The 24,434-nt window shown below is 35.9% G+C and overlaps 1 protein-coding gene across 2 annotated transcripts in view; it reads left to right on the forward strand.

The window, feature by feature from the left end:
- The window catches only part of EML5 (EMAP like 5), a 104,575-nt gene that overhangs the window by 74,611 nt on the left and 5,530 nt on the right, over positions 1-24,434 (forward strand). The window contains exons 29-38 of one of the 2 annotated variants that reach the window (XM_063333484.1): positions 9,691-9,769; positions 10,856-10,985; positions 11,659-11,757; positions 13,842-13,862; positions 16,756-16,929; positions 18,372-18,580; positions 20,523-20,680; positions 22,948-23,062; positions 23,532-23,720; positions 23,930-24,102. In XM_063333484.1, the coding sequence (XP_063189554.1) occupies positions 9,691-9,769; positions 10,856-10,985; positions 11,659-11,757; positions 13,842-13,862; positions 16,756-16,929; positions 18,372-18,580; positions 20,523-20,680; positions 22,948-23,062; positions 23,532-23,720; positions 23,930-24,102 (1,347 nt within the window). The remainder of the gene's footprint in view (positions 1-9,690; positions 9,770-10,855; positions 10,986-11,658; positions 11,758-13,841; positions 13,863-16,755; positions 16,930-18,371; positions 18,581-20,522; positions 20,681-22,947; positions 23,063-23,531; positions 23,721-23,929; positions 24,103-24,434) is intronic. The other variant, XM_063333485.1, reaches the window with a different exon arrangement.

The raw sequence follows: 24,434 nt of genomic DNA on the forward strand, positions 1-24,434 counted from the left end.
CTAACTTCTTGTGGACTTCTGTAAGACTGTATCACAGTGTTGGGGCAGAGGTCCAACATGGAATAAAAAGTGCAGGGAGCACGTTGCAGAGATGTCTGAGGTGGCCATATGAGCAGTATCACCACATCTGCACCGCTGTGTTGGAGCTAATAAAGCTTCAGGGACAAGAGCAGCGTTATTGACTGGGCTGCAGCATTTTACCAATGCATCTACACTACTTCAGGATGTGAGCTGGTAGGTCCACGTAGCATTCGTATGACATGCAGAGTCACTAGCTTAGGTGCCTGCATTAGGTAATGAGGTTTTGCACATACTCTGTTTAGAATATACACATACTCAAAACCATGCTCTTACATTTGTCGCACAACAAATGCTCAGGCTGTAGGCTACCCTTCAGACTTTGCAGACTGAGCTGCCAGGACACTTGGACCTGCACTGGTTAAGAAAGGAGAACCCCTCTCGTACCTACCTGGACCGTGTTTCCACAGTGAAATCACATCCCTGTGGTGACAGATGATACAATTGTGTTAACCTCTACGTATCCTTCTGCAGACAACTTGACAGAATCAAGAAAGCCACTGTCTTCATCTAAATTTTAGATCAAACCACTAGCAATCTTTATCAAATTAATTCTGGTGTTAGGCTTTTAAAAAATGTATGTCTGTAAAGTCAGTGTTTCTGTTGAAGTTATACAAAGCATGTATAACTTATACAGACTTTTCTTCTGTGTTTGTTCATTTACAGGGTATTTGAGTATACTGCTCAGAGTGTGGGCAGTACATCTGTGGCATTCCATGTTGTGTGTAGGCTTGTTACATTGACTGCCAAACATTAGAAGAGATATGTTTCTTGTAGTAACACTTTATTGGAATCCTTGTATTCTCAGGATCACAGGTACACACCAGTGTAGAATGTGCTTCTGAGAATGTCTTTCAAGTAATTTTGACTTTGCGTATAAAGGAGATTCCTTATTAGGAAGTATCTGAACCTCTTTTACTATTGAATGTAGGAAGAGTTTAGTTCTTTATGGGAGAAGATGGAGGTAAATACTGCCAGATAATTGAACTCTAAGGCTGTGTATAAAGACTTTAAAGACCATACTAAAAATGTATTTACTACTAAAGATTGTTGTACCTGACAGCTGAAGTGGAATTCATAAACCCTATCTGTGTAGTGAAGTTACATCTGTATAGAAGATATATGATTTTTAGTATCCAGAGTATTAAATGAGATAAACAATAGGATAACACTAAAGGAAGAAGCATACCTGAAATCTTACCTCTTTCCTACTACTCTCACAAAAGCACATCTGTGAGGCCAAGAGTTGTAGTCTAAGACCACGGCTTGGATTTAGAGTCAGAAATTACTCAACTGGCTACCAAAAACTGATTCACTAAACTTATTTTGATTCTAATATTATTAGAAAGGTTGAGTTGATCTTACCTTTTATGTTGTAAGTAGTAGGGTGATATAGGATATCAGAGTTGTAGGCCATTTAGTCTATCAAAAATGCAAATACATATCACCAGGTGGGTCAGAACAGTGTCACTCTTTTTGCTAAAGCTCTGCAGAAAGCAGTGAAAGAATCCCTAGGGTCAGAAAGACCCTGAGCAAAAGAGGCTGCAAAACACTGGAGTCTGGTGGGTAGGTAACTTCTCTGTGAAGTGTGGAACATGGGATTCTGCTTTTGGTGTAGCATAATAATTTTCTTCCAGTGACCCTTAATTCAAAATGTAAATGTGATTCCCAGAACATGAATCTGAACAAAAGGTTATTTGCTGTCCAACAGAGGTAGTGTTCTCAGTTTTCTGGTTTTGCTCGTAAATTACTTTTTTTCCTTGCAATAGCAGAAGTTAAAAAAATATATTGTTTTTCTCTTCACAATAGCACAGTTTTACTAGGAGCAGTGGACGTTTCTATGTCTTAATCATTTTTATGGCTAACACATTAACTTGAGATGTGAGTTGCTCATACTTCTAGGCAGTGATGTTTTTATTTTTTCCTTCAGGACAAACATGATTTTCCCCACTTTTTCTGGGACTTTTTTGGTAACAGTCTTATCTAAGCAATTCAGTATTCGAAAGAAAATGAGAGAGGCAGGTATTTTTTCAAAATAGGAGGTGCTAGCGCTGTAAAGGTGTATATGTTGAATAGAAATATGCAAAAATACATAACCTATTTTAGATCCTTATGTATTCATAGCGGGAAGGGAATCATAGGGAACTATTTACAAACTAGTCCTTTACTGATCCAGAAGTGAAGAATTTTTTTTTACCTGAAGCAGACAGTAATTAAACCTAAATTGTACTTCCAAGGGGCTGGAAGAGGGAGGAATCTACTGAAATGAGGCTTCGTTTATCTGAACCTCACAATTATCACCTTGTAATTGCCACTGAAAGAGAAATTCAGAGATTTTATACAAACATCTTCCATACGTTTTGGATAAATGAACAGAATGCAATTAGATTTTTTTGCTTGCTAGTCTAGTGACTTGTGATATGAATGTAAATAGCACAGATTCCAAAGTTCTTTTGGTAAAAATTTAACTTTATCCTCTCCTTTCGCTCTGTCAACTTGTGTGATTTGGGAAAGGGCAGAAGCCAGGAATCAAAATGAAAAATTATAGCAAGGGACTTTCTATTAGCAACTTCTTCCCTCTCTCTGTTCACCCTGTTTGCAGAATAAGTTAGATTACAGGAAAGTTTAAATTTCACGTTAACTTTTTTTTAAACAGTTTTAGAAAGAAAGTAGGGCTTTTCGAAGCTGTGAATCAGTTGCCGCACATTGGAATGTATGTTAGTACAGGGCATTAACCTTGAGATATAAACCCTGAAATATCTGAAGATTTCATTCTTCAGAAGCAAGAATTTCATTATCTTCAGTTATTTGTATTGCTGTGGTTTATAGCACTAGCAATGCACTAGAACAACATTATGGAAAGGAACAGTCTTTCCTCACACTTTACCAGTGTGAGGTAATTATTTTTTCCTCCCAAAGCTGAGCTAAAGTCCATGTCTTTGAGGAAATCAGAAAGCCAATTACCAAAGTATCAAGATTTAACAAATAATCTCCAGTTTTGAATGCAAGGAGAAAAAACTATTCATTTTTCAACTAAAATAATCAGATGTGACCAGGAAAGAAATGTCTAGCAGTACAATTGCATGGCCCAGTGATGAGGGTTGGAAGATTTCTATTTGGGTTCTGATCTGTGTAGACTGACTTTATCAAGAGAATCTAAGAAGTTACACGAACAATATGCATTTATCAAAGACCTCAAGAAAAGGGTAACCGAAACACAGGCATATTTCTAGATAGGTTGAATACAGCTCCAAATGTCATGCATATTTCAGTGATGAAGACAACACAAAAGCCTTTTATGAAATCTGCCTTGAATCAATTAGGCATCCAATCATATCTCCATATGTGTAAATATTTGCCAGCAAATAATTAGATATGTCACATGTGGTCCATACAGAAAATCTTGTTCCTTACTTAAATCATGAAATTAAAGAATTGAAACTGCCAAATGAAAGCTAAAAATTTTCCTCTGACTACATGAACATTTTGTTCAGTGGACTCAAAAAATTGTAAGAGAAAACTATGCTCCGTTCTTGATGAAACTCTCATTTCCCCTGCATAGCGCTTACTCTGAAAAATATCTGAAGGTATTTGAATTCTGTAGTCCTTGAAGAATTGCATGTTATTGACTGTAAAACCGGTTCAAGATACATTTGAATTTTATTGGGAGAAAAGATTTAGCTGTTTCCTGTATGAAGAAATAGTGTGCCAGTCTTGCATTGCAGAATAAAGTTGGAACTAATTAGAGGAGATTCAGTAAAACAGATTATTTTCATTGAGGGGAAAAAAAAAAATCCATTTCTGAGTTGTTAACACTGTTTTCTTAATTTTCTGGAAAGTTTTCTGTAACAGATGAGAGAAGAATTATTTTTGCTTCACCATTAAGTAAAAAAGACTGGTAACTAGTTTCCTCCTTGCTGCAGTGGAATTGCTTGGTAGTTCTTAAAAGAAAGGCAAATCAAAACAAAGGAAGTGTACCTGCTAATCAGACTAATGAAAAGTGCCAATGCACAGTACAAATATTAGGAAATAATCTCTATGTGCCCATATATTCTGATGGCTAATCATGATTTTTTTGCTAGTCAGAGTATAGGAGTAGGCATCATATGTGACTGAGAAAACCCATCCAGTTCATCAAATTTGTGAAATAGATGCTGAAATATCTTCAGTTAATATAAACTGAATTAAATAGTTGTTAAAAAACAGTAGATCAGCAGTGCTTAGTACCCCACGTGTTTTGACTATCTGAGATAATTGTATTTTAGGATAACTGAATGTTATTTTTATGAGTGAACTTGAACATCTGTCTTTAATAGTGAGTTGCCTGTTCTATCCATCAGCTCATTTTGGGAAGTTAAACCTGCACAACCTTTTTTTAAGTAACTCAGGTGTTGTGTTTGCCAACTCTTTAAACACTTGATATACATCCAAGGTTTTTGGGTCTGCTTCTGCTTTCTTTCTGTTTACAGTAGGAATCATTCCTAGGAATTACGTTCTGATGCCAACACATGTTCAAAACTCTTATTTAAGTGAATGGAGGTTTGTGTACAAATAATAGATTTACGTAACCTATGAAGTTGTGAATAATCCCCTTGTTATAAAAAGTAAACAAACCAGAAAGTCAATAATAATTATTTCTATGAATAATTCAGTGACACCTAGCTTTCAGCCAAACTTGTATAAGTAATCCTTTTCTCTTTCCTACCTGCTGCTGAAAGAGGTTCCAGGTAATGCTTTTATTTTGCTATCTAGTCCATGTTTTACTGTCATCTCCCATTTTCCTTAAAAAGCCATCTGTCATGTTGGGTGCTATACCATGCACCTATCACTCTTCAGAATATTGGCGTATTACAAATTTTAAATTTATATATATTCATTGTAGTTCTGTTCCATACAGTAAGCTAGGTATTTCTTTACCTACCAATATAAAATTAACTACATGGACCATTAAACTTCCCTATGTTTTACTAATAGTATTTTTCAATAATATTTATTAAAATATAGAGATTAGCACTCTCTCCAGTCCCTAGTAGACAGCCATCCACCTCAAAAATGGATTGTTTTACATTTGATGGGACAGTCTCGCCTGACATGTCAAGGTGTGTGTGTTGTTAAATTATTTAAGTATTAGATTACCTATATCCACGTTAGTGCCTATAACATGGCACTTACTATTCATAGGAAATAGGAAAGTAATTATGACTAATCATTGTCAAGAAGTGGTATTTAAAAATTACCGGGTTTCATTATCTTCTAATGGAAATCAGACCTCTAAAGTTTCAAAAGTGACACTGAAAATCTTATCAAGATTAAATGGAAAGAACTCCTCCTTACTTTTAAAATTAATTCTCTACTTCATGCTTGCCAACACCTGTTGGGGAGGGCAGTGAAAGTCACTTCATGTTGAAGGCGAGTGCAAAATCAATTGTTAAATTCTCTGCAAGTCCCCCAAAGTACGAGGGGCAGCTATGGGTGACCCTCACGGGAAGGGGCTTTTTTCTTTTGTACCCACAGCTATAATTTGCTCTATGAAATCATGCCTACAATAACCTTTGGATTTTTAAAACAGAAATAGATGTGATTGACATTGCCATAAGTTACCATGGAACTCAAAGAATTGATGGCAGTTTATATTAACCGGAGAAGACCATCCCTTTTTCTGTTAATAACTTTAGAAACTCAGTATTGATAATGAAGTAGGGAGTGAAATACAACATCATGATACAAAACAACATGGGTGGCAGTATCAATAATATTAAAACTATGTCTAAAACCATGAAAAAGCGACTTCTTTGTTTCAGAAACTACTTCGAAATGCTTTTATTCCATTTTTATGGTCTCATAACATGAAATATTAAAATATATATATGGATTCTATTTTCATGTTGAAAATAAAGTGTCAGTTTAAGGTATTTATGTCCCCTGTGATAGATGGCTGGAACTTTACTTCCACATGTTCAAACTGATCCCATCCATATGTGCATTCAGCCCAAAATGTTATTCACGCTCTCCTTCCCATCTTTTGCACACTGTTTTTTGAGCATGCAGCCAGTTATATGTGCAGGTATATGGTCACTGTGTGTTTTATATGCCATTAGTCACTTTCCTGCACATTAAATAGCAAATGAAAAATATCTTCAGTTTTTGCACCTTTAAAAAAAGCACTTGGAAAATGTATTCTGGTGTCCTTCAACATTCCCGCTTTTAAATGTCAGCTTGAAACTTAATTGGGAAAAAAATACTTACGTGCTTGTAATTTGCATTCCAGTTCCACTGCTCTGAATCAATATAGAGTTAGTCTTTCATAGATGGGTACTTGTATAAATGGTTTGGGTGGCCTGTGAGATAATACAGCTAAGTATAAATTGGCCAGTCAATTGTTATTGACCAGTGTACATTCACTTTATTCTTTTGTATGGTATTAACTATACAATATATCATAACCCTCATAATACCGTACCATGGTATGGTATTAACTTATTTGTTAATATTTTGGGGATTCAGTGTGACCCATTTCACAAAAGAGGTTGGGGAAAAAAAGTTGTTCTTTATGAGAGAAGAGGGAATCTTAATGTAAATTTACCTCAGATGTTTGATGAAGCTGGCTGATATCCCCACCCACCCCGGCAAATTTTAATTGGACCTGGGCTGTATTAGTTTCTCTCTTTCTCTGTCTCTTCATTTACTTGAATAAGGGCAGGTTTTTATTCTCCGTATCACTGAAGTGCTTTCAGAAAGCCCATTCCCCACACAGAACCTGTGCCTTTCGGTTTTTGTTCATGCATTTCAGTAGTTTTACTTGATTGGATTTGATTAACTTTGAGTGGCACACAGTGATAAGAAGGTTTCTGTGGCACTGGATGATTCTCGATCAGTGTATTTGTAACTGAAATTGCTCATATACTCTGAAGGGGGGGGAAGAAATATGGCCAAAGATATTTTTTTCCTCCGCAAAACTTCAGATGACTTCTCTCCATATATATTTAATATGAACAACATTATGACCTATTGGGAGTGTTTTCTGTTCATAATTTAGAAGCTTCTAACTAAAAGTGTAGTTTCTTTATTTTTTAAAATTAAAAAGTGAGAATTTTAATCATGCTTAGCAATACTATTGTTGTAATATGACTAGCCTAGATGAGAGGATGCTAGGAGTCAGTGGTGATAGGACAGAAGAGAAGAAGGGGCCTGGAAAATAGCTGGTGTGCTAGGAATTTTGCATCAAATTGGTAGAAAGAATTGGTTGAGAGACAGTAGTGATTCAAAAATGGTCATGAAATTGGATGTTGGGATTGCTGACAGAAATCAGATATATTCCTGGCTTCCCGTGTTGGCCAACATGCTTGTAGAGATGATGAGGGCAGCCCAGATCGTCCTTGTTTAGCTTTTCCTTCTCTTTTCCAAAAACTAGGAGAATACTTTTTCACCTTCATGGACTAAGGGACAGGATGTTAATGGCTGTGAGCTAAGTCCAGGCTATAACTGAAAAAGAAATTCGAATGCTTTGCTTTTCTGTCTCAAGGTGTATGTGAATTCCTTCTAACTGCAGAGCTGAGATGAAAAAAAGATCTTTAACTGAGGACCTTTGAGAATGAAATCTGGGGGTACATTCCCACCAGACACATTTCAAGCAGGACGGAAAGAGTGCGTTTAAATGCCATTATCTTTGAATATTTTTCTCTGAGCGAGGAGACCTTTAGTGCATGTCCACATTGGACTCCTTTTCTGACCTTCATTGCTATATGTGGTAGATGTCCCCAGTTTTTGCCTTTACTGATGCTTTAGTAGAAGTCTGTTTTCCAAGAATAAAAATTTTAGAGTAGCAAACCCCAAATGTTAGACTGACGTTCTTTGTGAAGTTATAAAAGTCTTTCTCCATACTTCAATTAGTGTTCTCTGTTTTCATTTGCACTTATTTATGAATGAATATGAAATGTGAACCTTAGTTATTTTCCTTCATGCCTTGAATTTTCTATTTAACTTCAAATTATTATTTCATACTTTGCTCTGATAAGAATGTGTTTAATACAGCCCATATTCCCCCTCTGTGAAAGGACTCATTGTCTCAACTATCCAGTGTAAAGCAGCAGTATTTGTTTTTAGATCTGGATTTGGATTTTCTGTTGTAAAAAAATTTACATTTCAAAAAATCTAGATTTATGATGCTTAATGTAATACTTCAAGTACTTCCCTCTGGCGCTATCTAACACAACAGCGAGTTTTAATAAACTTGATCATGTTTGTGTGATCCAGGCATCCAACAGACTTTTTTACCAGACAGGAATTTTTCATCATCTGTTTTTCTTCTGTAATTTTTTTTGCCATAGATACTTTACAGGCTTCTAAGTGTAGGGGAAGTAACTGAAGTATCTCAGAACTCACTATATAGTTGCGGTATAATTTGCTTTATAGTATGTACGAATCTTTTGATTGGTGATATGACATCAACCTATAAATTGTACTAAAATTATTCAGGGAAAATGGAGGAATAAAGCTCAGAAAATGGTATTTTATTTGAATAACTGAAAAAATACTTCGAATGTAGTTCAAAATATACAGTGTACAAACAAACCATAGTCTGTTGCTCTTAGAAAAGACATGGTGATTATTTTGCATCAAAGTCATCATTCAAGACCAGAAATTGGAATTAAAAGTACTTCATGCTAAAACGGGAATATGAGAGAGAGCTGACCTGTTGCTTTGTATGTGATATTAGTTTGTCACACAGCCTTCTGGATTAAATCGTCTAGATTTCATTGAATCTATCAGTAGAATTTATTTTTAAACTAATTGTTCCTCTTAAGGGTCAAACTTAAAGGTTTCTTTTTATGGGCACATATGCTGTATATATAGAAGCAACAAGCAATACTCCTGCAAATTACTAGAAATAATTGCATAATTTTGATAAATGAAACTTGTTTGTATGTTTCTTTGTATATGAACAGTTAAACATAATCTGAAAGATATGGTACAGATATTTATCAAACGTATCTAGTTGAGATTTCTTAATTAAATCTGGGCTATTCAGAACAGCGGAACATGAGTTATGGCTGATATTCATGCATTTGCGTGGTGATGGCTTACTTCCAACTAAGCGTTTATCAATAATTTGTTTCTGTTGATGCAAGAGTGAATGGGCAGGTAAACATGGAGTTAGTTCTTTATGAACTATTCAAAAAATAGGAAGAGTTAGGGCCTACTGAAGGTGTTTGGGAACAGGAATGATTATCTCAAGTATTTAGATTAATCAGGTAAGCCTTTAAAGTTTACGTAATAAAAATTGCTACAGAGATGGAAGTACCTTAAGAATATAGCATGAAAAAGCTAAGAATATTTTATCAGCGGTCGTTCATTGCAGAACGGCTTTTGCATTAACCTCATGGATTGTTGAAGAACTGTCAGAAAACCTAGCATGTTAAACAGAGGTGGTTTTTTGTTGCCCTGCCCCCCCCCCCGCTTTGTCAGAGGTATTTCTGTTAAAGATGAATACAGATATCAGCTAAGCAGGATAGGGCTGTAAGTTTTCCATATGCAGTAGCTGGTTGGAAGGTGCTGTGTTAGTATGGAATGGGTGACGGACAGCCTTCTCTTATTCACAGTTCTTTATTTCAGACCACCAGTTAGTAGGGCATTGCCACAGCCGGAGAAACTTCAGACCAATAATGTTGGGAAAAAAAAGAGACCTATAGAGGTAAGAAAAACATTGCCGTCCTCTTCCTCTCCTTCTAGGACGTTTTTTTTCTAGAGATTGACATATTTGTGGACACACTAAATGATTGGTTCATTTTAAATGTATCAAAGATGGAAATATTGAATAGTGAGTAAATAGAGAGCAAAAAAAGTGGGAGATAATTTTTTTTTTTTTGTAAATACAAAAAACCCTGGTATTAATTTTTCTTGCAAACAAAATGGAGCACAACTTAATTCTTAGTAACAATAAAACCTTTTAAATGCAGTGTGTTGAAAGCAATATGTCCTGCTTAGATAACTGAATTGTTAATGGTGTACTATTGCTCATTAAAATAAGCATCTTCTACTGATTTTTTTTAATTTATTTTAAAACTTTTTTAAAATTCGTAATTGTTGACAGTTTTTAAAACAAAATTATTTTTAAAAATTATTAATGATGCGTTTAGCTCAGGCACCTATTTTTTTTTTTTCATTACATGGCCTATCCAAATAAATATACTCACTTTTGATTAATCTGAAGCGGAAGTTTCATCTAACCTCGAAAAATGCAGTTTTTTCATATCAACTGAAATATTTTCTATGATAGGAAACAAAATGTTCGGTGTAGCACAATGAACGGCCTTTTGCCATCAGTGTCCTAGAACTTTTAGGCTATCATTCAGCTTTCTTAATTGCCAGCTGGAATTCAAGTCATGGACGAATGGTTGTCATTCTTTGTTTCTGAGTATCTTCTGCATAAAAAGAGCTGTGTTTTTCTTGGCTCACTGTAATTTATTTATTTATATGCATGTGTTATGAGTCTCTCTTTCTGTGCATATACGTGTGTGTGTATACACATACAAATATTCTACAGCATCCCCCAAACAGAGATGACAGGATGACGTGACTGTCTACGAGAAGAATGAGCAGGAATGTAAGCTGACAGGGAAGGCAGGATCTTGGTTCCTGTTGGTTTGAAACATCGTTAAACTCCTTTTCCTTTACTGCATAAGGACATATTTGAAAAATAAAATCCTGGAAAAGATTGTAAAGTTCATAACTGCTTTCAGGTTTTGAGTATCTAATAGCTGGAAATATCTTCTTTTAGGACCTAATTTTGGAGCTTGTATTTGGGTACCGAGGCAAGGACTGTAGAAACAACGTGCACTATTTGAATGATGGTGCTGATGTAATATATCATACCGCGTCTATTGGCATCTTGTATAACGTGGCAACAGGTAGGAGAAAACCCACTTGAGGAAAAATGTTTCTTCACACGTGTGGAGTTACAGTTTATGAAGTAACTGGTATGCTTTAAATCATGTGGAAAAATTATTATTATTTGCTGAAAGTAGAAGTCTGTAGAAGTCTGTAGCAGTCTGTAGAAGTGATTCGCAATAGCTGCATAAATATATTGAAATGTTTCTGGTGACTGAATTTTGAAGGAAGTAAAGCTTTGATTATTTTGGTATTAACTTTCTGAAATTTGCTTGTTGAAATGATCACAGAAACTAAAACAGCTGATCAATGGGGTCATTATAGCTTTTTAATGTTTTTTTTTCTGTTAATTATTTTTTTTGGTTTACTTTTCAGTCCTCTGTATCACGTACATTCATTCCCAATAACCAATTCAGTTCAGATAACTTAGACCTTTTAAAAAGTAATGCAATGCCCTTTGTTTCTGTGATATTTAAGTAACTTGATATAGAAAATTTGAGGGAATAGTTCGGAGTTATTGAGTGCTATGTGTTAAAATCGAGATAAAAAAATTAGGAGTTTCTGTTTCCTGTTTTTAAGCTCCAAACTGCAATATCACCATAATGCACAAATATTATAAAGTTTTCAAACATTAAGCATGTCTGTGTATGTATAAATGTTTTAATTAAAGTTGGACTTCTGGGCTTTTTTTAGGCTCTCAGTCTTTTTACCAGGAACACAATGATGATATTTTGTGCCTCACTGTAAATCAGCACCCCAAGTTTACCAACATCGTGGCAACTGGCCAAGTAGGTATGTTTGTATTTTTGTAAAAAGAAATTGACATAGGAGCATGCAATTAGGGCCTTGTGAGTTCATGATAAATCACAGAAATATTTGATTATGCTATCTCCGTTTGTATGAATGTTACTCAGTTACCTGTCCTCTTTATATGTTTCTTTGAGTGTAATTTAATAAAGTTGAACAAAAAACATTGAGGCATTAAGACTAAGCTTATATTTTCTTTGGAGTGTTAGCAAAAATTTTTTTTTTTAGAAATGTTAAGCCCCATGAAATTAGCCTGGTTTTATTTAACTACCAGCTTGTGTTAGGCCTTCCTAAGAGTCATAGGCCTTCCAAAGAAGCTTAATTGAGCTATCTTTCATTTCTACATGGACTAAACACAGAATTCTTAAAATAAATGTCACTTTATAGAAGTTTTATCTCATCAGGCAGATTTATAATGCCTAATTCATGTTTTGATAATACATAGTTGTAATATTCTAGGCAGAACCAAAACCCTAATGGTGTTTCCCTACAGATAAATTTAGATTTACGGTTCATAGTAATGTTCAAATTGATCTATGAACTAACCAGGTTTTAAAAAGGAAAAAAAAAAAAAAAAAAAGAAGAATCTGCATGGCTGAACTAATACCAGTGTTTCTGAATTTTGCAGAATATTGTTATTTTTGTAGTCCTACAACCCAGTTGCAGTTTTCATACCTTTAATTGTTTCTCAGCAGATTCAAAACCACAGTTTCCCTTAGTGCATAAAATAAATAAAAAAACCCTTAGTTTATTTTAGGCTGAATAGTTTTGGGTTTTTTCCCTGTAGGTTTGGTTTAGGCGTTTCATCTAAATATGGTCAGTTTCTCAGTTTATTGCCTGCTTCCCTCTGTCTTTTGGATTTTTAGGTGCATGTCTCATTAAAATTGACTCACTGATAATTGTAACTGCTTAGCTAAAATAGCTTTCTTTCTTGGTGAGTTTCTTGCCTCACAACAATTTAAAGAAATCATTAATGGAAATTATTTAAATGGAAAAAATTATCAGCAGTTTTTTACCTATGATTTGATTGCAAAGAACATTTGCAAGAATTACAAACCTTTTGTTGTCTTTAGAAATTTGGTTTTTCAGTGTATTTCTTAATCTGGCCCTGTTTGTCTTTCCATATGATATAAATATGGGAAGAATGAAGGCATAATGTGAAAATTTGTCCTTTGCATGGATTTTCTTCAGTGTGCATCTTGCCCAAGAAGAAACATGGGACCCTGAAAGCTTTTTTATTTCATAATTATTTCTACATCAACTAGCAGTAGAACAATTTTAACTGTTTGTAATGTGGATTAAGGCATACAAATCAGGAGCAGATGACACTTAAACTACAAAACATATTTTTAAGGAGAGAGTTAAATCTGAAAAATGAGCTGGAAGCAAAATATCTTCAAACAGTACCTATTTTTAGATTCTGAACAGATGTTAAGGAGCACATACTCCATAGAGAACACACTTAGCTGCTGCTACGTTTCCTACTGGTATGACTGGCACAAACATAGCATCATCATCGTGATTTAAATCTTCAAAAGATTTACAGAAGCATTATTTCAAGTATTTTTAAACTGTAATGCTGTTATGCAGTGTCTCAGTAATACTTCCCAGTACCTGAACCTTTATATCCTTATTTCTTAATGCTCCAATAGAAGAACACTGGTTGTATTTGTCACTTGTCAAGTTCAGACTCAAAAATTAATTCTTAGCAGAATAGCTATCAGTGGGGTTTTTCTCACTTACTTTGTTAAAATATGAGTAACGTGTAAAATATGTTTTTTATTTAGTTTGGCAGAGAGAGACCTAACATACACCAAAACTAGATTTTTGTGTTGTAACTCAAAATGGAAATCAAAATATATTCATTCTATGAATTTTTATTTCTGATATGACCGCCTTTTATCAGTAATTGTTCATCTTTAACACTGAAAGCAGTATTGGTGCTGCTGCAATGCAAAGAGATGACATCAATGTGTGTGTTAGGAAATTACACTAAATGTGGCGTATATTTTCTTTAGCACTTATATTATTTCTGGTCTAATTATTTTTCTGCTGCTTTTCCATTACAGGAGACTCAGCAGATATGTCAGGTAAGGGAAATAAAATTTTAACATCTTCAGGTGTAGTTAGCCTATCTGGTAGCTGTCTACAGCTTCATAGAGTGATAAGTGACGTGAATTCATTTTTAGTTTATTAAAACCCTGTATCAGTCATATTACTGTCAGCACTGAATATAAACCAGAGCAGCTCAGCAAATTGCTAATATAGAAACAATTAAAATGTTAGAACACACTTAAAAACTACTTTTGTTGTTAACATATTCCCTTCTTGCTGCCCAGCGATTAGTGAGTCCTAATACCTACTGCTACTGTAGCATTCCTGTGTACACTTGCAGGTTTTATAGATGTGTTGGGGCTGACAATTAACATTTGGTTTAGACACTCAATTGAGTATAATTTTAAATACGTATTTCTGAAGTAAATTCTATTGAGGAGGCCTAGGTGACTGAGTGAAAAAAACAATCACCTTTCGCATTTATGTATGATTGTCATGCAGTTATTACCACTGATCCAAAATGCTTGTTATGATGTTGGTTTAATTTTTTTTTCAGTATCATTTTGGGTCTTTGACAGTCTTCACTGAGCTATTTTTTTATTAGTATGTTGTTTTTTCAACAGTAATCTTAAAAATTCATCACCGTCATGTGTGAATGAGTTCATTGTTGAGCAGCCATAATTGTCCTGTGACACATCTTCAGAGATGCATAAATGTGTGTTCATGTGTACCTAGAAAGTATAATAATCTTCATGTGGATCTAAAGCTTGTTCTGTGAAGAACAAATGTACAATGGCATTTTTAATGTGTGTTGACTTCTTTTAAATATGCCAAATTGTGCTTGCTCTAAGGATGGGAGGAAGAATATAGGTACATTTTCCCACACTTTTAAACTGTATAAAAGAAGCAGTGATGATATGGTTGTTTATATGAAAAAACATATCTAGTCCTGCATATGATGCCTGGAGACTTTCCCTCTCTCACTTGCCTTCTTCCTACTGCAACTTTAGTTTGAGCTTGTGTATATTACTAAATTCTATTGTCACTGCCTGAAACCAGCACTCTCACTTTTTTCTTCTTTATGGAATCGTTAGTCTGGAATCCAAGCTGCTGCCTGCCTTCATTAGAAAGTTGCATAGTTTCACTTAAAATTTATCGATGGCTATTTGGCACCTTTCTTACCAACAACTTTTGCTTTTCTAGTTCCATTTCTCTGTTGTCTACAGTGATGCAGGGGTTCTTGAAGCAGTAATGTTTGTAATAGGCGGGAATGGCAAACTAAATCTCATAATGACTTGGTATAGATTTGCTTCATCTTACTGAAGGTATTTTTTGCCCTGCCAGCCCATGGTAGCTTTATCGAACTTCTCCCAGAAGGAGATGACGCCTTAGAAAATCTCTTTTGTGAGAGCAGATGTTGAGCAGCTAGAGAACTCAACAAGCAGGACGCAATGTCAGGACAGAGGCTTTCAGAAGAACACTGTCAAGTAGGACGACTCAAAAGTCCACATTCTCTGTCCTGCAAACCTTGCTCTGAAAGATTTTGTCAGTTCTTATTCATGAAATCTGGGTGAAAGCTTCTGTCTGCTACACGAAAGGAAAATTTTGGCCAAGGTTATAGGAGAGGTACACAGGTCAAGGGCAATACAGAGTTTTACCAAGAGGAGTGCTGAAGAGGAAGGAACAGCTCAGAGCCATAGTAAAGCTTTCTCTTCCCTCAACTTTCCATAAGGACAGGAAGTTTGCTGAAAATTTTGAGACATGCTGGTTTTTGTCAACCTCAGCCCTTTCTGTTTTAATGGCCTGTCTATACCATGCTGTAGTACTTCTCAAAAGGTGATGATAACAGCATATTGGTGCCATGAGAGAAAATTCCAGTGGGAAATAGAAGAAATTAGGATATCTAAAGACTGTTTTGGAACAGCTGTGGAATTGTGCTCAAAAACTTATTTTCATGTGGCTAAAATTTTACCGAGATCCCTGTGCCTACTGTTTCCCATCATATGTGTGCCTTTGAGGGACTAGATTTAGCTGATCAGAAACACAAAGTGTGGAGCTGAAATATAATTTAGTTTATGTGAATCTGGGTTTACGACAATAACGAGTAACCTCCAGACTCTGCAGTCAGATTTGCTAGAGATCAGAAGTAAAGAAGTTGGAGAGGGAACCTTATTGTCCTGAAAACGCACTAGATGCTATTCAGAGACTGTAAACTATACATGGATTGCTAGATCTTTGAAGAAGGCATTGCATTTGGAAAAAAACAAAAAACAAAAAACAACCTAGCTGTCATCGTAATAGAAATAATCACGTGCACTAGAAGCATGGGAAGAGAGTTTTTACTGCAAAGAGCTTGCAGTCTAAACAATGCAAACTAAATTAGTTACCCTAGTTCTTCTACATCAGTGAGCAAGCTGATTGTTCAGCTGACATTCTCCTAAGAGAGCATGCATTTCAGACAGATGGCCGTTTTGTAGAAAAGGAGATTTTGGTCTTGCACTGTAAACTAATTTCTCTGTAGCTATCAATTGTCCAAAAAGCCCCATGTAGAAATTACGTTCTTGATGATCTACTCAATATTTATGAAGGTTTTTGAGTTACTGTGCTGAGCTAAGTTTCACTAGGAGAAAAGCAGGAGAAGACAGCTTGCTTTCAGAGCTTCTGCTGTGCTTCAGAAGTCCAGTAGCAGGTTAAGCAAAGTTTTCATCTCCAGTAGTGCAATGAGGACAACTTCTTAGTCCTGCTTAATGGTCCTGTTTGCCGTAAATTGGTTTCCAAAGGGAGGCCAAAATCTCCTTTCTTTTCTTTCTTTTTCTTTTGTCTGACCAGAACAATTTTGTCTTATTAGAAAATATTAACTGCTGCAATAAGCCAATCGTCAACCATTTTCAAAACGTGTACTAACTGCGTGTTTTTATATTTGTGTAGCTACAGCTCCTTCTATTCACGTGTGGGATGCAATGAACAAACAGACACTGTCGGTACTGCGGTGCTACCATTCCAAGGGCGTTTGTTCAGTCAGTTTTAGTGCCACTGGCAAACTGCTGCTCTCTGTAGGGCTGGATCCCGAACATACCATTACCATTTGGAAGTGGCAGGAAGGTGGGCAAGTGATTGCTTTTGTAGAATGCATTTATGCTGTTAGAGGGTATGTTGGCTTGAGTCAAGAGCAGTTGTAACATAAACGTTATCAACAGATCAAAAATTATTACAATAAGTGCTGTGCGTATGCTCTGTACAAGAAGAGGTGAAAGAAATGTACTTGCCTATTCTAGTAACTGCTATATATATCTTTTGGAACTGTTGTGTAAGGATTAAGATAGTTCACTGATGTCCAGTTAAAACAATTAAAGAAAATTATAGTCTTCATTCTTATTTTTTTCTTTATTTATTTCAGTCATTTCTTTGCTGCTTGGTAAAAACTCTTTATAATATCTTTTTTGCTCCCAAGTGAATTTTTCTATTCTTCTCTGTTCTTGTTCTTCTCTAACGCCTGATTACCGATGAGGTTGTTGTACTCCTAAAATTATCCCCCAAAAAATTGCAAATTGCAGAAGTGTGATGCCAGTACAGCTCCTCTGTGCAGCTATGTACTTGGTGTCTTAAGCTACGCTACATGTTTTCAGATTGGCTTTGATCTGAGTTCAGGATTTAGGCTAAAACCATTTGGTCATCTCCTCTCCTCATCTCCTTTCTCTCTGGCAAAGCCATGCCCAGATTATGAAATGGATTCTCTTGTCATAGGGGTTTATTTCCTCTTTGGAGATTTCTGTTGATCAACTAGTATCTCTCGGAAGTTTAAAGATCAGCTCTCAACTTAATAAAAAGTGATCCTTCACAGCTTTGTCTGCTGGATCCTGTGGAGCTGGAACACAAGGTCAAATGTGTATTTATACAGTCTTAGGTAGTATGAATAATGTGTGGTAAAAGCCCCTGCAGCAGCTTACTGCCATTTCAGTCAGAATGTGCTCATTCTTAAGAGTTGGTACAGATTCAGTATTGGCAGCTAAGGATCCAAATTGAGGAATCTTCATAAAGGTCAAAATGTCTGATTTTAACACCTCTGGAGAGACTGGAAAGGCATTACCTTTGAATCTAACACCATATGTAACGAAGTCAGTTTCTGCATTTTCTGCAGAAAGGAGAAAGTTTTCTAACTTTGGACAAAATTTGCAGAGAAGTCACTCATTAATCATTTGTAATTTGTCCAGAGTTTGGGATTTTCAGAGGAGTCTGAGTTTAAGAGGAGAGGGAAATGTACTTGGATCTGAGCTCCTAACTTTTTTATACTCCTGAGCAAATTAAAAATTGTAAGTAGATTGCACCTTCATTAGGTGCTACACTTTGCTACTGTGTCTTATTAAATGATTTTTTTTAAATCTGCATCTTAATTTAGTTTTAATTTAGAAGCAGTTTGTGCTTTTCTTCCCAATGTGTGTGCTCTTGGATGACTCATAATTCTCCATTATTTTTATATTGTTTTTAATCATAAATAAATATTTTTTTTCTCAACAAATTCAAAATGTCCATTTTCTTTCTGCCAGGTGCCAAAATTGCCAGCCGAGCTGGTCATAACCAGCGTATATTTGTAGCAGAATTCAGGCCAGATTCAGATACCCAGTTTGTTTCTGTGGGAGTCAAACACGTGAGGTTCTGGACGCTGGCTGGAAGAGCTCTTCTCAGTAAAAAAGGGCTGCTGAGCTCCATAGAAGATGCCCGAATGCAAACGATGCTTTCTGTAGCTTTTGGAGCGGTACGTACCTTAACAAGCTATATTAAAATGCATGCAAACAAAATTTTTTTTTTTACTCTTCTGCCTTTATTCAGGTCAATGAGACTTTTCTAACCTGCTAATGAATCTATCAGTTGTTTTATTAAACTCGGTTTGGCATTTCTAATGCTTGCCTGCTAGTTAGAACTAATACCAGCTTTCTTTAGAACGGAAAAGAAAAAAGCTTATGGATTTGTATGTTTTAAAAAGAGCGAATATAGGTGCTTTGGACTGATAATACGCTGCTTGGTATTTAGTCCAGGTAAAACAAAGCTGACTCTAGACTGCAGGAGCCAAACAATAGAAATAAAGTTAATTTTATGCTGGGAGTGACTGTTTTATAATCTGTATGCATTACTACTCATGGGTGATCTGAGAGCAGCACTGTCCTGGGGCGTTTGTTAATATCTATGACTGTTAGGTGACCACAGTGGAGTTTTGTTTTGCTTGGGGGGCTTTTTTGGCAGATGCAGGCCTTGTTGCTGAGTTCCAGGGCTTTGCCATTTCAGGACTTGCTCTGTATGAGCAGCACTCATCTCTTCAGCTGTGCAGATAGACATAGATTGCTTTTATGAAGGGGTGCTTCTCTTTTATTGTGTGCGTTACTGTCCTGCTTGCTGGTCTGCCTGATAGGTCCAGACTGAATTTATACTATTGATTTTGATTTTTGAAACTGTAACTGGCCCACGGTTTCATTTTTCATGAGACTTACCTCTTTTCCAGAGTGGTCTCTCTCTCTCTCAGGTACCTCTGATTTAAGAGAGAGCCCTACAAAGCATCAAGATATCTTCTAAGCAATAACTGTTAGAGATGCACAGCTCAGCCATTAGCCTGGGGTTTGGGAAATCTCTGTGAGCTTTCTTAGGAAGGGATGTTCTTAGCGTGAAAATCAGGCTGTATGCTGAATGTCCTGGAGTATGGTATGAGGTTGTTTGAGGATGCAAAGCTTGCAGGGGTTTTGTAAAAAGCTATGCAAACCGAATAAAGCCAAACCTGGTGTGTTCTCCATACTTCCTGTAGGGATCAGTTCTGGGAGTGCTTTTCTTCCTTGATTTTTGTCTCAGAAGGAGCCAGTTCAGGTGCTACTACACAGGAGTTGGAAACAGCCCAACAGTTGTGCTGGGAGGATGATCAGAGGATCTGCTCCCAAATTCATTTCCAGTCCTCTTTTATTTACTCATTTATTGGGGCGCCCCCCACCTACCCCTTTAAAAAAGGAGGTAGAGCATCAGCCCACCTCAGTCAAGGAAAATGTTCTTGCCAAATCTGTGCTTGCATGCTGGTACTCTAAAATACTACACGTGATACTGAATATGAGGATTGTTCATGTAAGTTACTAAAACAGTTTTACTCAATAACCAGTTCCTGTTGCCCTTAAATTTTAGAGGCAATTACATTTATTACCTTGCAAAAACAGGAAGCAGAAGTAAAGAAGAATAGGCAGCTTTTAGTTCTGAGTTAAGTTAAACTGTTTTCTTTGTAAACTAATGGTTACTGTAATCGAGTGAGTAACTTCACCGCACAACAAAAATGACTGCAAGCATAATGTACGTAGAAGGGGGTGCAAAATGCCTGTTCGTGTGAAATGTTAAAACTGGTTTTGGTTTTCTACTTTTTTTTACCACAGTTTACACACTTCATAGACTGAAAACATAGATAACCCTACTGCTGAAGCTTTAGTCATTGCATTTCTTCTTGCAGTGCAGAGCCTGTTAGCTACAAGAAAGCATGTTTCAGACTTCAAGAAAGAGCTCATTGTTTCATCATTACGGGTTGTTATTACCCCTTCCACAATTTGCTCTTATACAGCAGCAAATAAAAGCAACCTAGCCTAAATGCAAATGGTGGCAATCTTTATTTCTGAATGTTTTTCTTCCTGCCTTACCCAGAATCAGATGATGAGTATATTTTTTCCCCTTTTCAGAATAACTTGACATTTACAGGTACTATCAGTGGAGATGTTTGTGTGTGGAAAGATCATGTGTTGATACGGATTGTGGCCAAAGCTCACAATGGACCTGTTTTCACAATGTATACCACGCTAAGAGACGGTTTGATCGTTACAGGAGGCAAAGAAAGGCCGTGAGTCTTCTTTTTTCTTTTTTCTGCATGCACATGTATTCTTTAAAAGTGGTTTGGATTTATCCCATCTGACACTAGGCAGTTGAGACATCAAAGCTAAAAGAGTAGTCACTTTTGGATCCCTGAATAGGCGGTAAGGAAAAAAAAGCATCCACCACCTCTAAAGTGCAGGTAAGCCCACATGAGTTTCAAGTACCTTTTTTTTTTTTTTTTTTTGTTTCCATTGATTCTAAGAGAAAGCCTAGAGGTGCTGGGATCCTGACCTTGCTTAAGTACCTGAAGTCAAGGGGGATGAATCAGAATCTAAATGCTTTACAAGCAGTTCTTCATAATTTTAACCTCTAGATAACAGTCTTCTTTCTGAAGCACATGTGCAAGCTTCTTCAGACATTTTATGATTAAGACTTTATATTGTTTTGGTTAAAAATAATAGGCAAGTGTAAAATAAATTATGTGAATGGATTATCGATTATATTGCATTATCTATTATACTGCTTTACATCAGTCAGGTAATGTTTCTCCAAGTACAAATACTAAATTATCAAAGAGCTGGTACAGTTTTCCCTCCTTAAGCAGGAAAGGGCTGAACTGTTATAATCAAAAGTAGCCTTGAAATCACCTTATCTTACTATTAAATGTTTCAGTGGTATTTATCACAACAATATTATTTTTGAGAGAAGGCAAAAACATTTAGTTTGAAATACAGCTTTAAGCATTAAAAAGTTACTTCTGAAGTTGAGCTGAGGTTAATCCAAGTAATTTGCTCAACTGTGATTAAATAAATGAATGATAAATATTATAACAGCATAATGCACAGCTGCTTTTAAAGGAAGGATGTATTTAGTTATGATGGCAGAGGCAGGTTGTTTTCTCTAAAATCTAAGGTACATCAACATCCTTTGTTTCTGGGGTTGTAAACAAAATATCTCTTCAAGCATTTGAATTTTTTTTCTTAGCGCCTTGTTAATGGTAAAAGAAAAAAAATAAATGCTTCAGCTGTAATACAGTCCATCTGATGGCATGATAGTCCCCCATTTTGCAGGACACGGGCCACTTACTACCTTTTCCTTAAATAGTCCTTGAAGATCCTGGTTGATATTTAAACCCAGCTTGAAAATTTATTTGTTCCTGTGCTTGAAATATTTTCTTCTAGTATTTATAAAACACTACCATGATTTTATTTGGAGAATGTTCTCTCTACTGCTTAGTTTCAAAGCCTCTTAATAATTAGTATTTGACCTGAAAGAAATAGTAATAAATAACAGTAAGAAACAAGAATTCATCTCCTGTGGGAAAATGGAGCATTGAAAGTACACAAAACAGATTCTACACGTAGGAAAGTGGCATGTTTGCTTCTGCCTTGGCATTTTAATTCCAGTTCGCCAGCTTCTTTTGATAAAAACTTTTTTCTGAGGATGACCAATCATATGTCAAAACACTGCTATTGGGAAGCAAAGAATATTGCAAGTACAAAAGCAGTAATTGTGATTAAACCTTCTGGAGTTCTTTGTCAGGGGTTGTTCAGTAATCGAAGTTGTAACACTGGCAGATCAATATTGCACAGCACTGTATTTTCTTTTCTCTCGGAGGAGATTCGATTCTTTGAAGACAGGTAAAACGTGTCCTGGCTCAACTGGAAATGCCAGATTTATAACTCTTTCACTAAGCATTATCTCCTTTTTAGAAACTTTTTAAAAATTTAATGTGTTCTTTACTGAAATACCAGTTCTCTTGAAAGTGGGTGGGAAATACGTGGTGCTTTCATGATTAACACTCATTAGTTTAGTATCTTGTGCAATTAATATTGTGTGATTTTTTTTTTTTCTCCTGTATGTTTGTCATTTATTTCACAGCCATAAAATATGTATCTTTCCTGTTTCCCTCAACTGTATGTTGATCATCTCTGCCTGTCTTAATAATAAGAGGGCAGTTTGTTCACACACTTAACTGTTCCTTTGACTAGACAAATTCCTGAAGAGCTACTGATTCAGGCAAAGCTCAGCAGTGACCATCTTTCAGCTTGTTCTGTGAAGTAGTACACAGACTTTGAATCATCATTTCTTGCTTAGCTGGGAGGTTCAGCATATTAACATCACCTGTTCAGTAAAAACAAATGGAATCTTTAATGATTAAATTATGATATATTTAAAACATATTAAAATGCCTCAGTGACAGTGCATGACATTAAATAATATATTTTTTCATACATTTATTGTCTTCTTTTGTGCCAGCCATTATACTCATGGTTGTTCCTGATTTCTTCATAGTTCAAAGGAAGGAGGAGCAGTTAAGCTATGGGATCAAGAGCTGAAACGATGTCGTGCCTTCAGACTAGAGACAGGACAACTGACGGACTGTGTTCGCTCTGTTTGTAGAGGCAAGGTAAAGAAAGCACCGTGTCTTTAAAATAAACCTTATAGTTTGTGGATTGATCTATAGCATTAAATAGATGATAGATTGCTTCCTTTTTCTCTTATAACTAGTATTTGAAATTAAAGGTTGAGCTAGAAGGTGTGTATAACTGATTTTACAGCAGAAATGTACTTCAGGAGATCTGACTGACTTAGGATAATATTCTGTGTATATTTTTATTAAAGACTACCTAAGGCTTTCTTTTCTATTTTCTTTTCGCACTTCAAATAGGTGACTCAACTAGCATCATGATTTATATATAGCTTTGTACTTTAATAAATCGTAGGGGAGTTTAAAAAAGAATTTATCTTTGATTATTTGATTACTTCATTTCAGCAAATCTTCTTGACAGAACTATAGCTTTGAATTATATCTTTATTACTGTTCATCACAAGTAGTTGATGTATTATGTCAGATAAATCTTTCACTGTTGTTCAAGGGGAAAATTCTCGTCGGGACAAGAAATGCCGAAATAATCGAAGTTGGAGAGAAAAATGCTGCATGTAACATTCTAATTAATGGTCATATGGATGGGCCAATCTGGGGCCTGGCAACGCATCCTTCCAGAGATTTTTTCCTTTCTGCTGCAGAAGATGGCACAGTAAGACTCTGGGATATTGCTGAAAAGGTAGGTGTTGGACAATAGCTGTTGTTCAGCCAAAAAAATTTAAAAAACCCTAGACTCGTGGTGGTGTTGAAGACTCAAAAGTTGTTGTTTTTTTTTTTAATGTATTCTGAGAATAATCCATCTGATAGTGGTAAACAGTTAGCATAAAGTACTTTTGAAATATGAGCAAATAGAAACATTTACTCTTCTGGGTTTTTATTTTTTCACAGAAGATGCTGAACAAAGTCAGCTTAGGACACGCAGCTCGTACTGTTTGTTACAGCCCAGAAGGTGATATGGTAGCTATTGGCATGAAAAATGGAGAATTTATTATCTTGCTTGTGACCTCTCTAAAAATTTGGGGGAAAAAAAGGGACAGAAGATCAGCGATTCAAGATATCAGGTCAGAAAATATGATGCCTTTGCCTATTGTAGTACTCTAGAAATCTGTATTATTTTTTTAACAATACAATTTTGTTTTCTGAGGAGCACTGTGGTGGTATTTCAGAGAGCTGGAATCAGCGAGTGAAATGTGGATTTTGTGTGATTACTCTGATACTAGGAATATAAAGGAGGAGGTGCATGAAGATAAGAGGTAGCAATCCGTCAAAAACCAGGCAGTACCACAGAGGGAGTGTCAGCTGCTGTTGCAAAGGATTAGTTAAAATGAAGGGTGAATGGGGAAGTAAATGGACGATACGAAGAGACCGTCCTAACCAGGGGGCAGGTGAGAAA

This window comes from Chroicocephalus ridibundus, chromosome 4, assembly GCF_963924245.1.
Source record: "Chroicocephalus ridibundus chromosome 4, bChrRid1.1, whole genome shotgun sequence".
NCBI classification, from domain to species: Eukaryota; Metazoa; Chordata; class Aves; order Charadriiformes; family Laridae; genus Chroicocephalus; species Chroicocephalus ridibundus.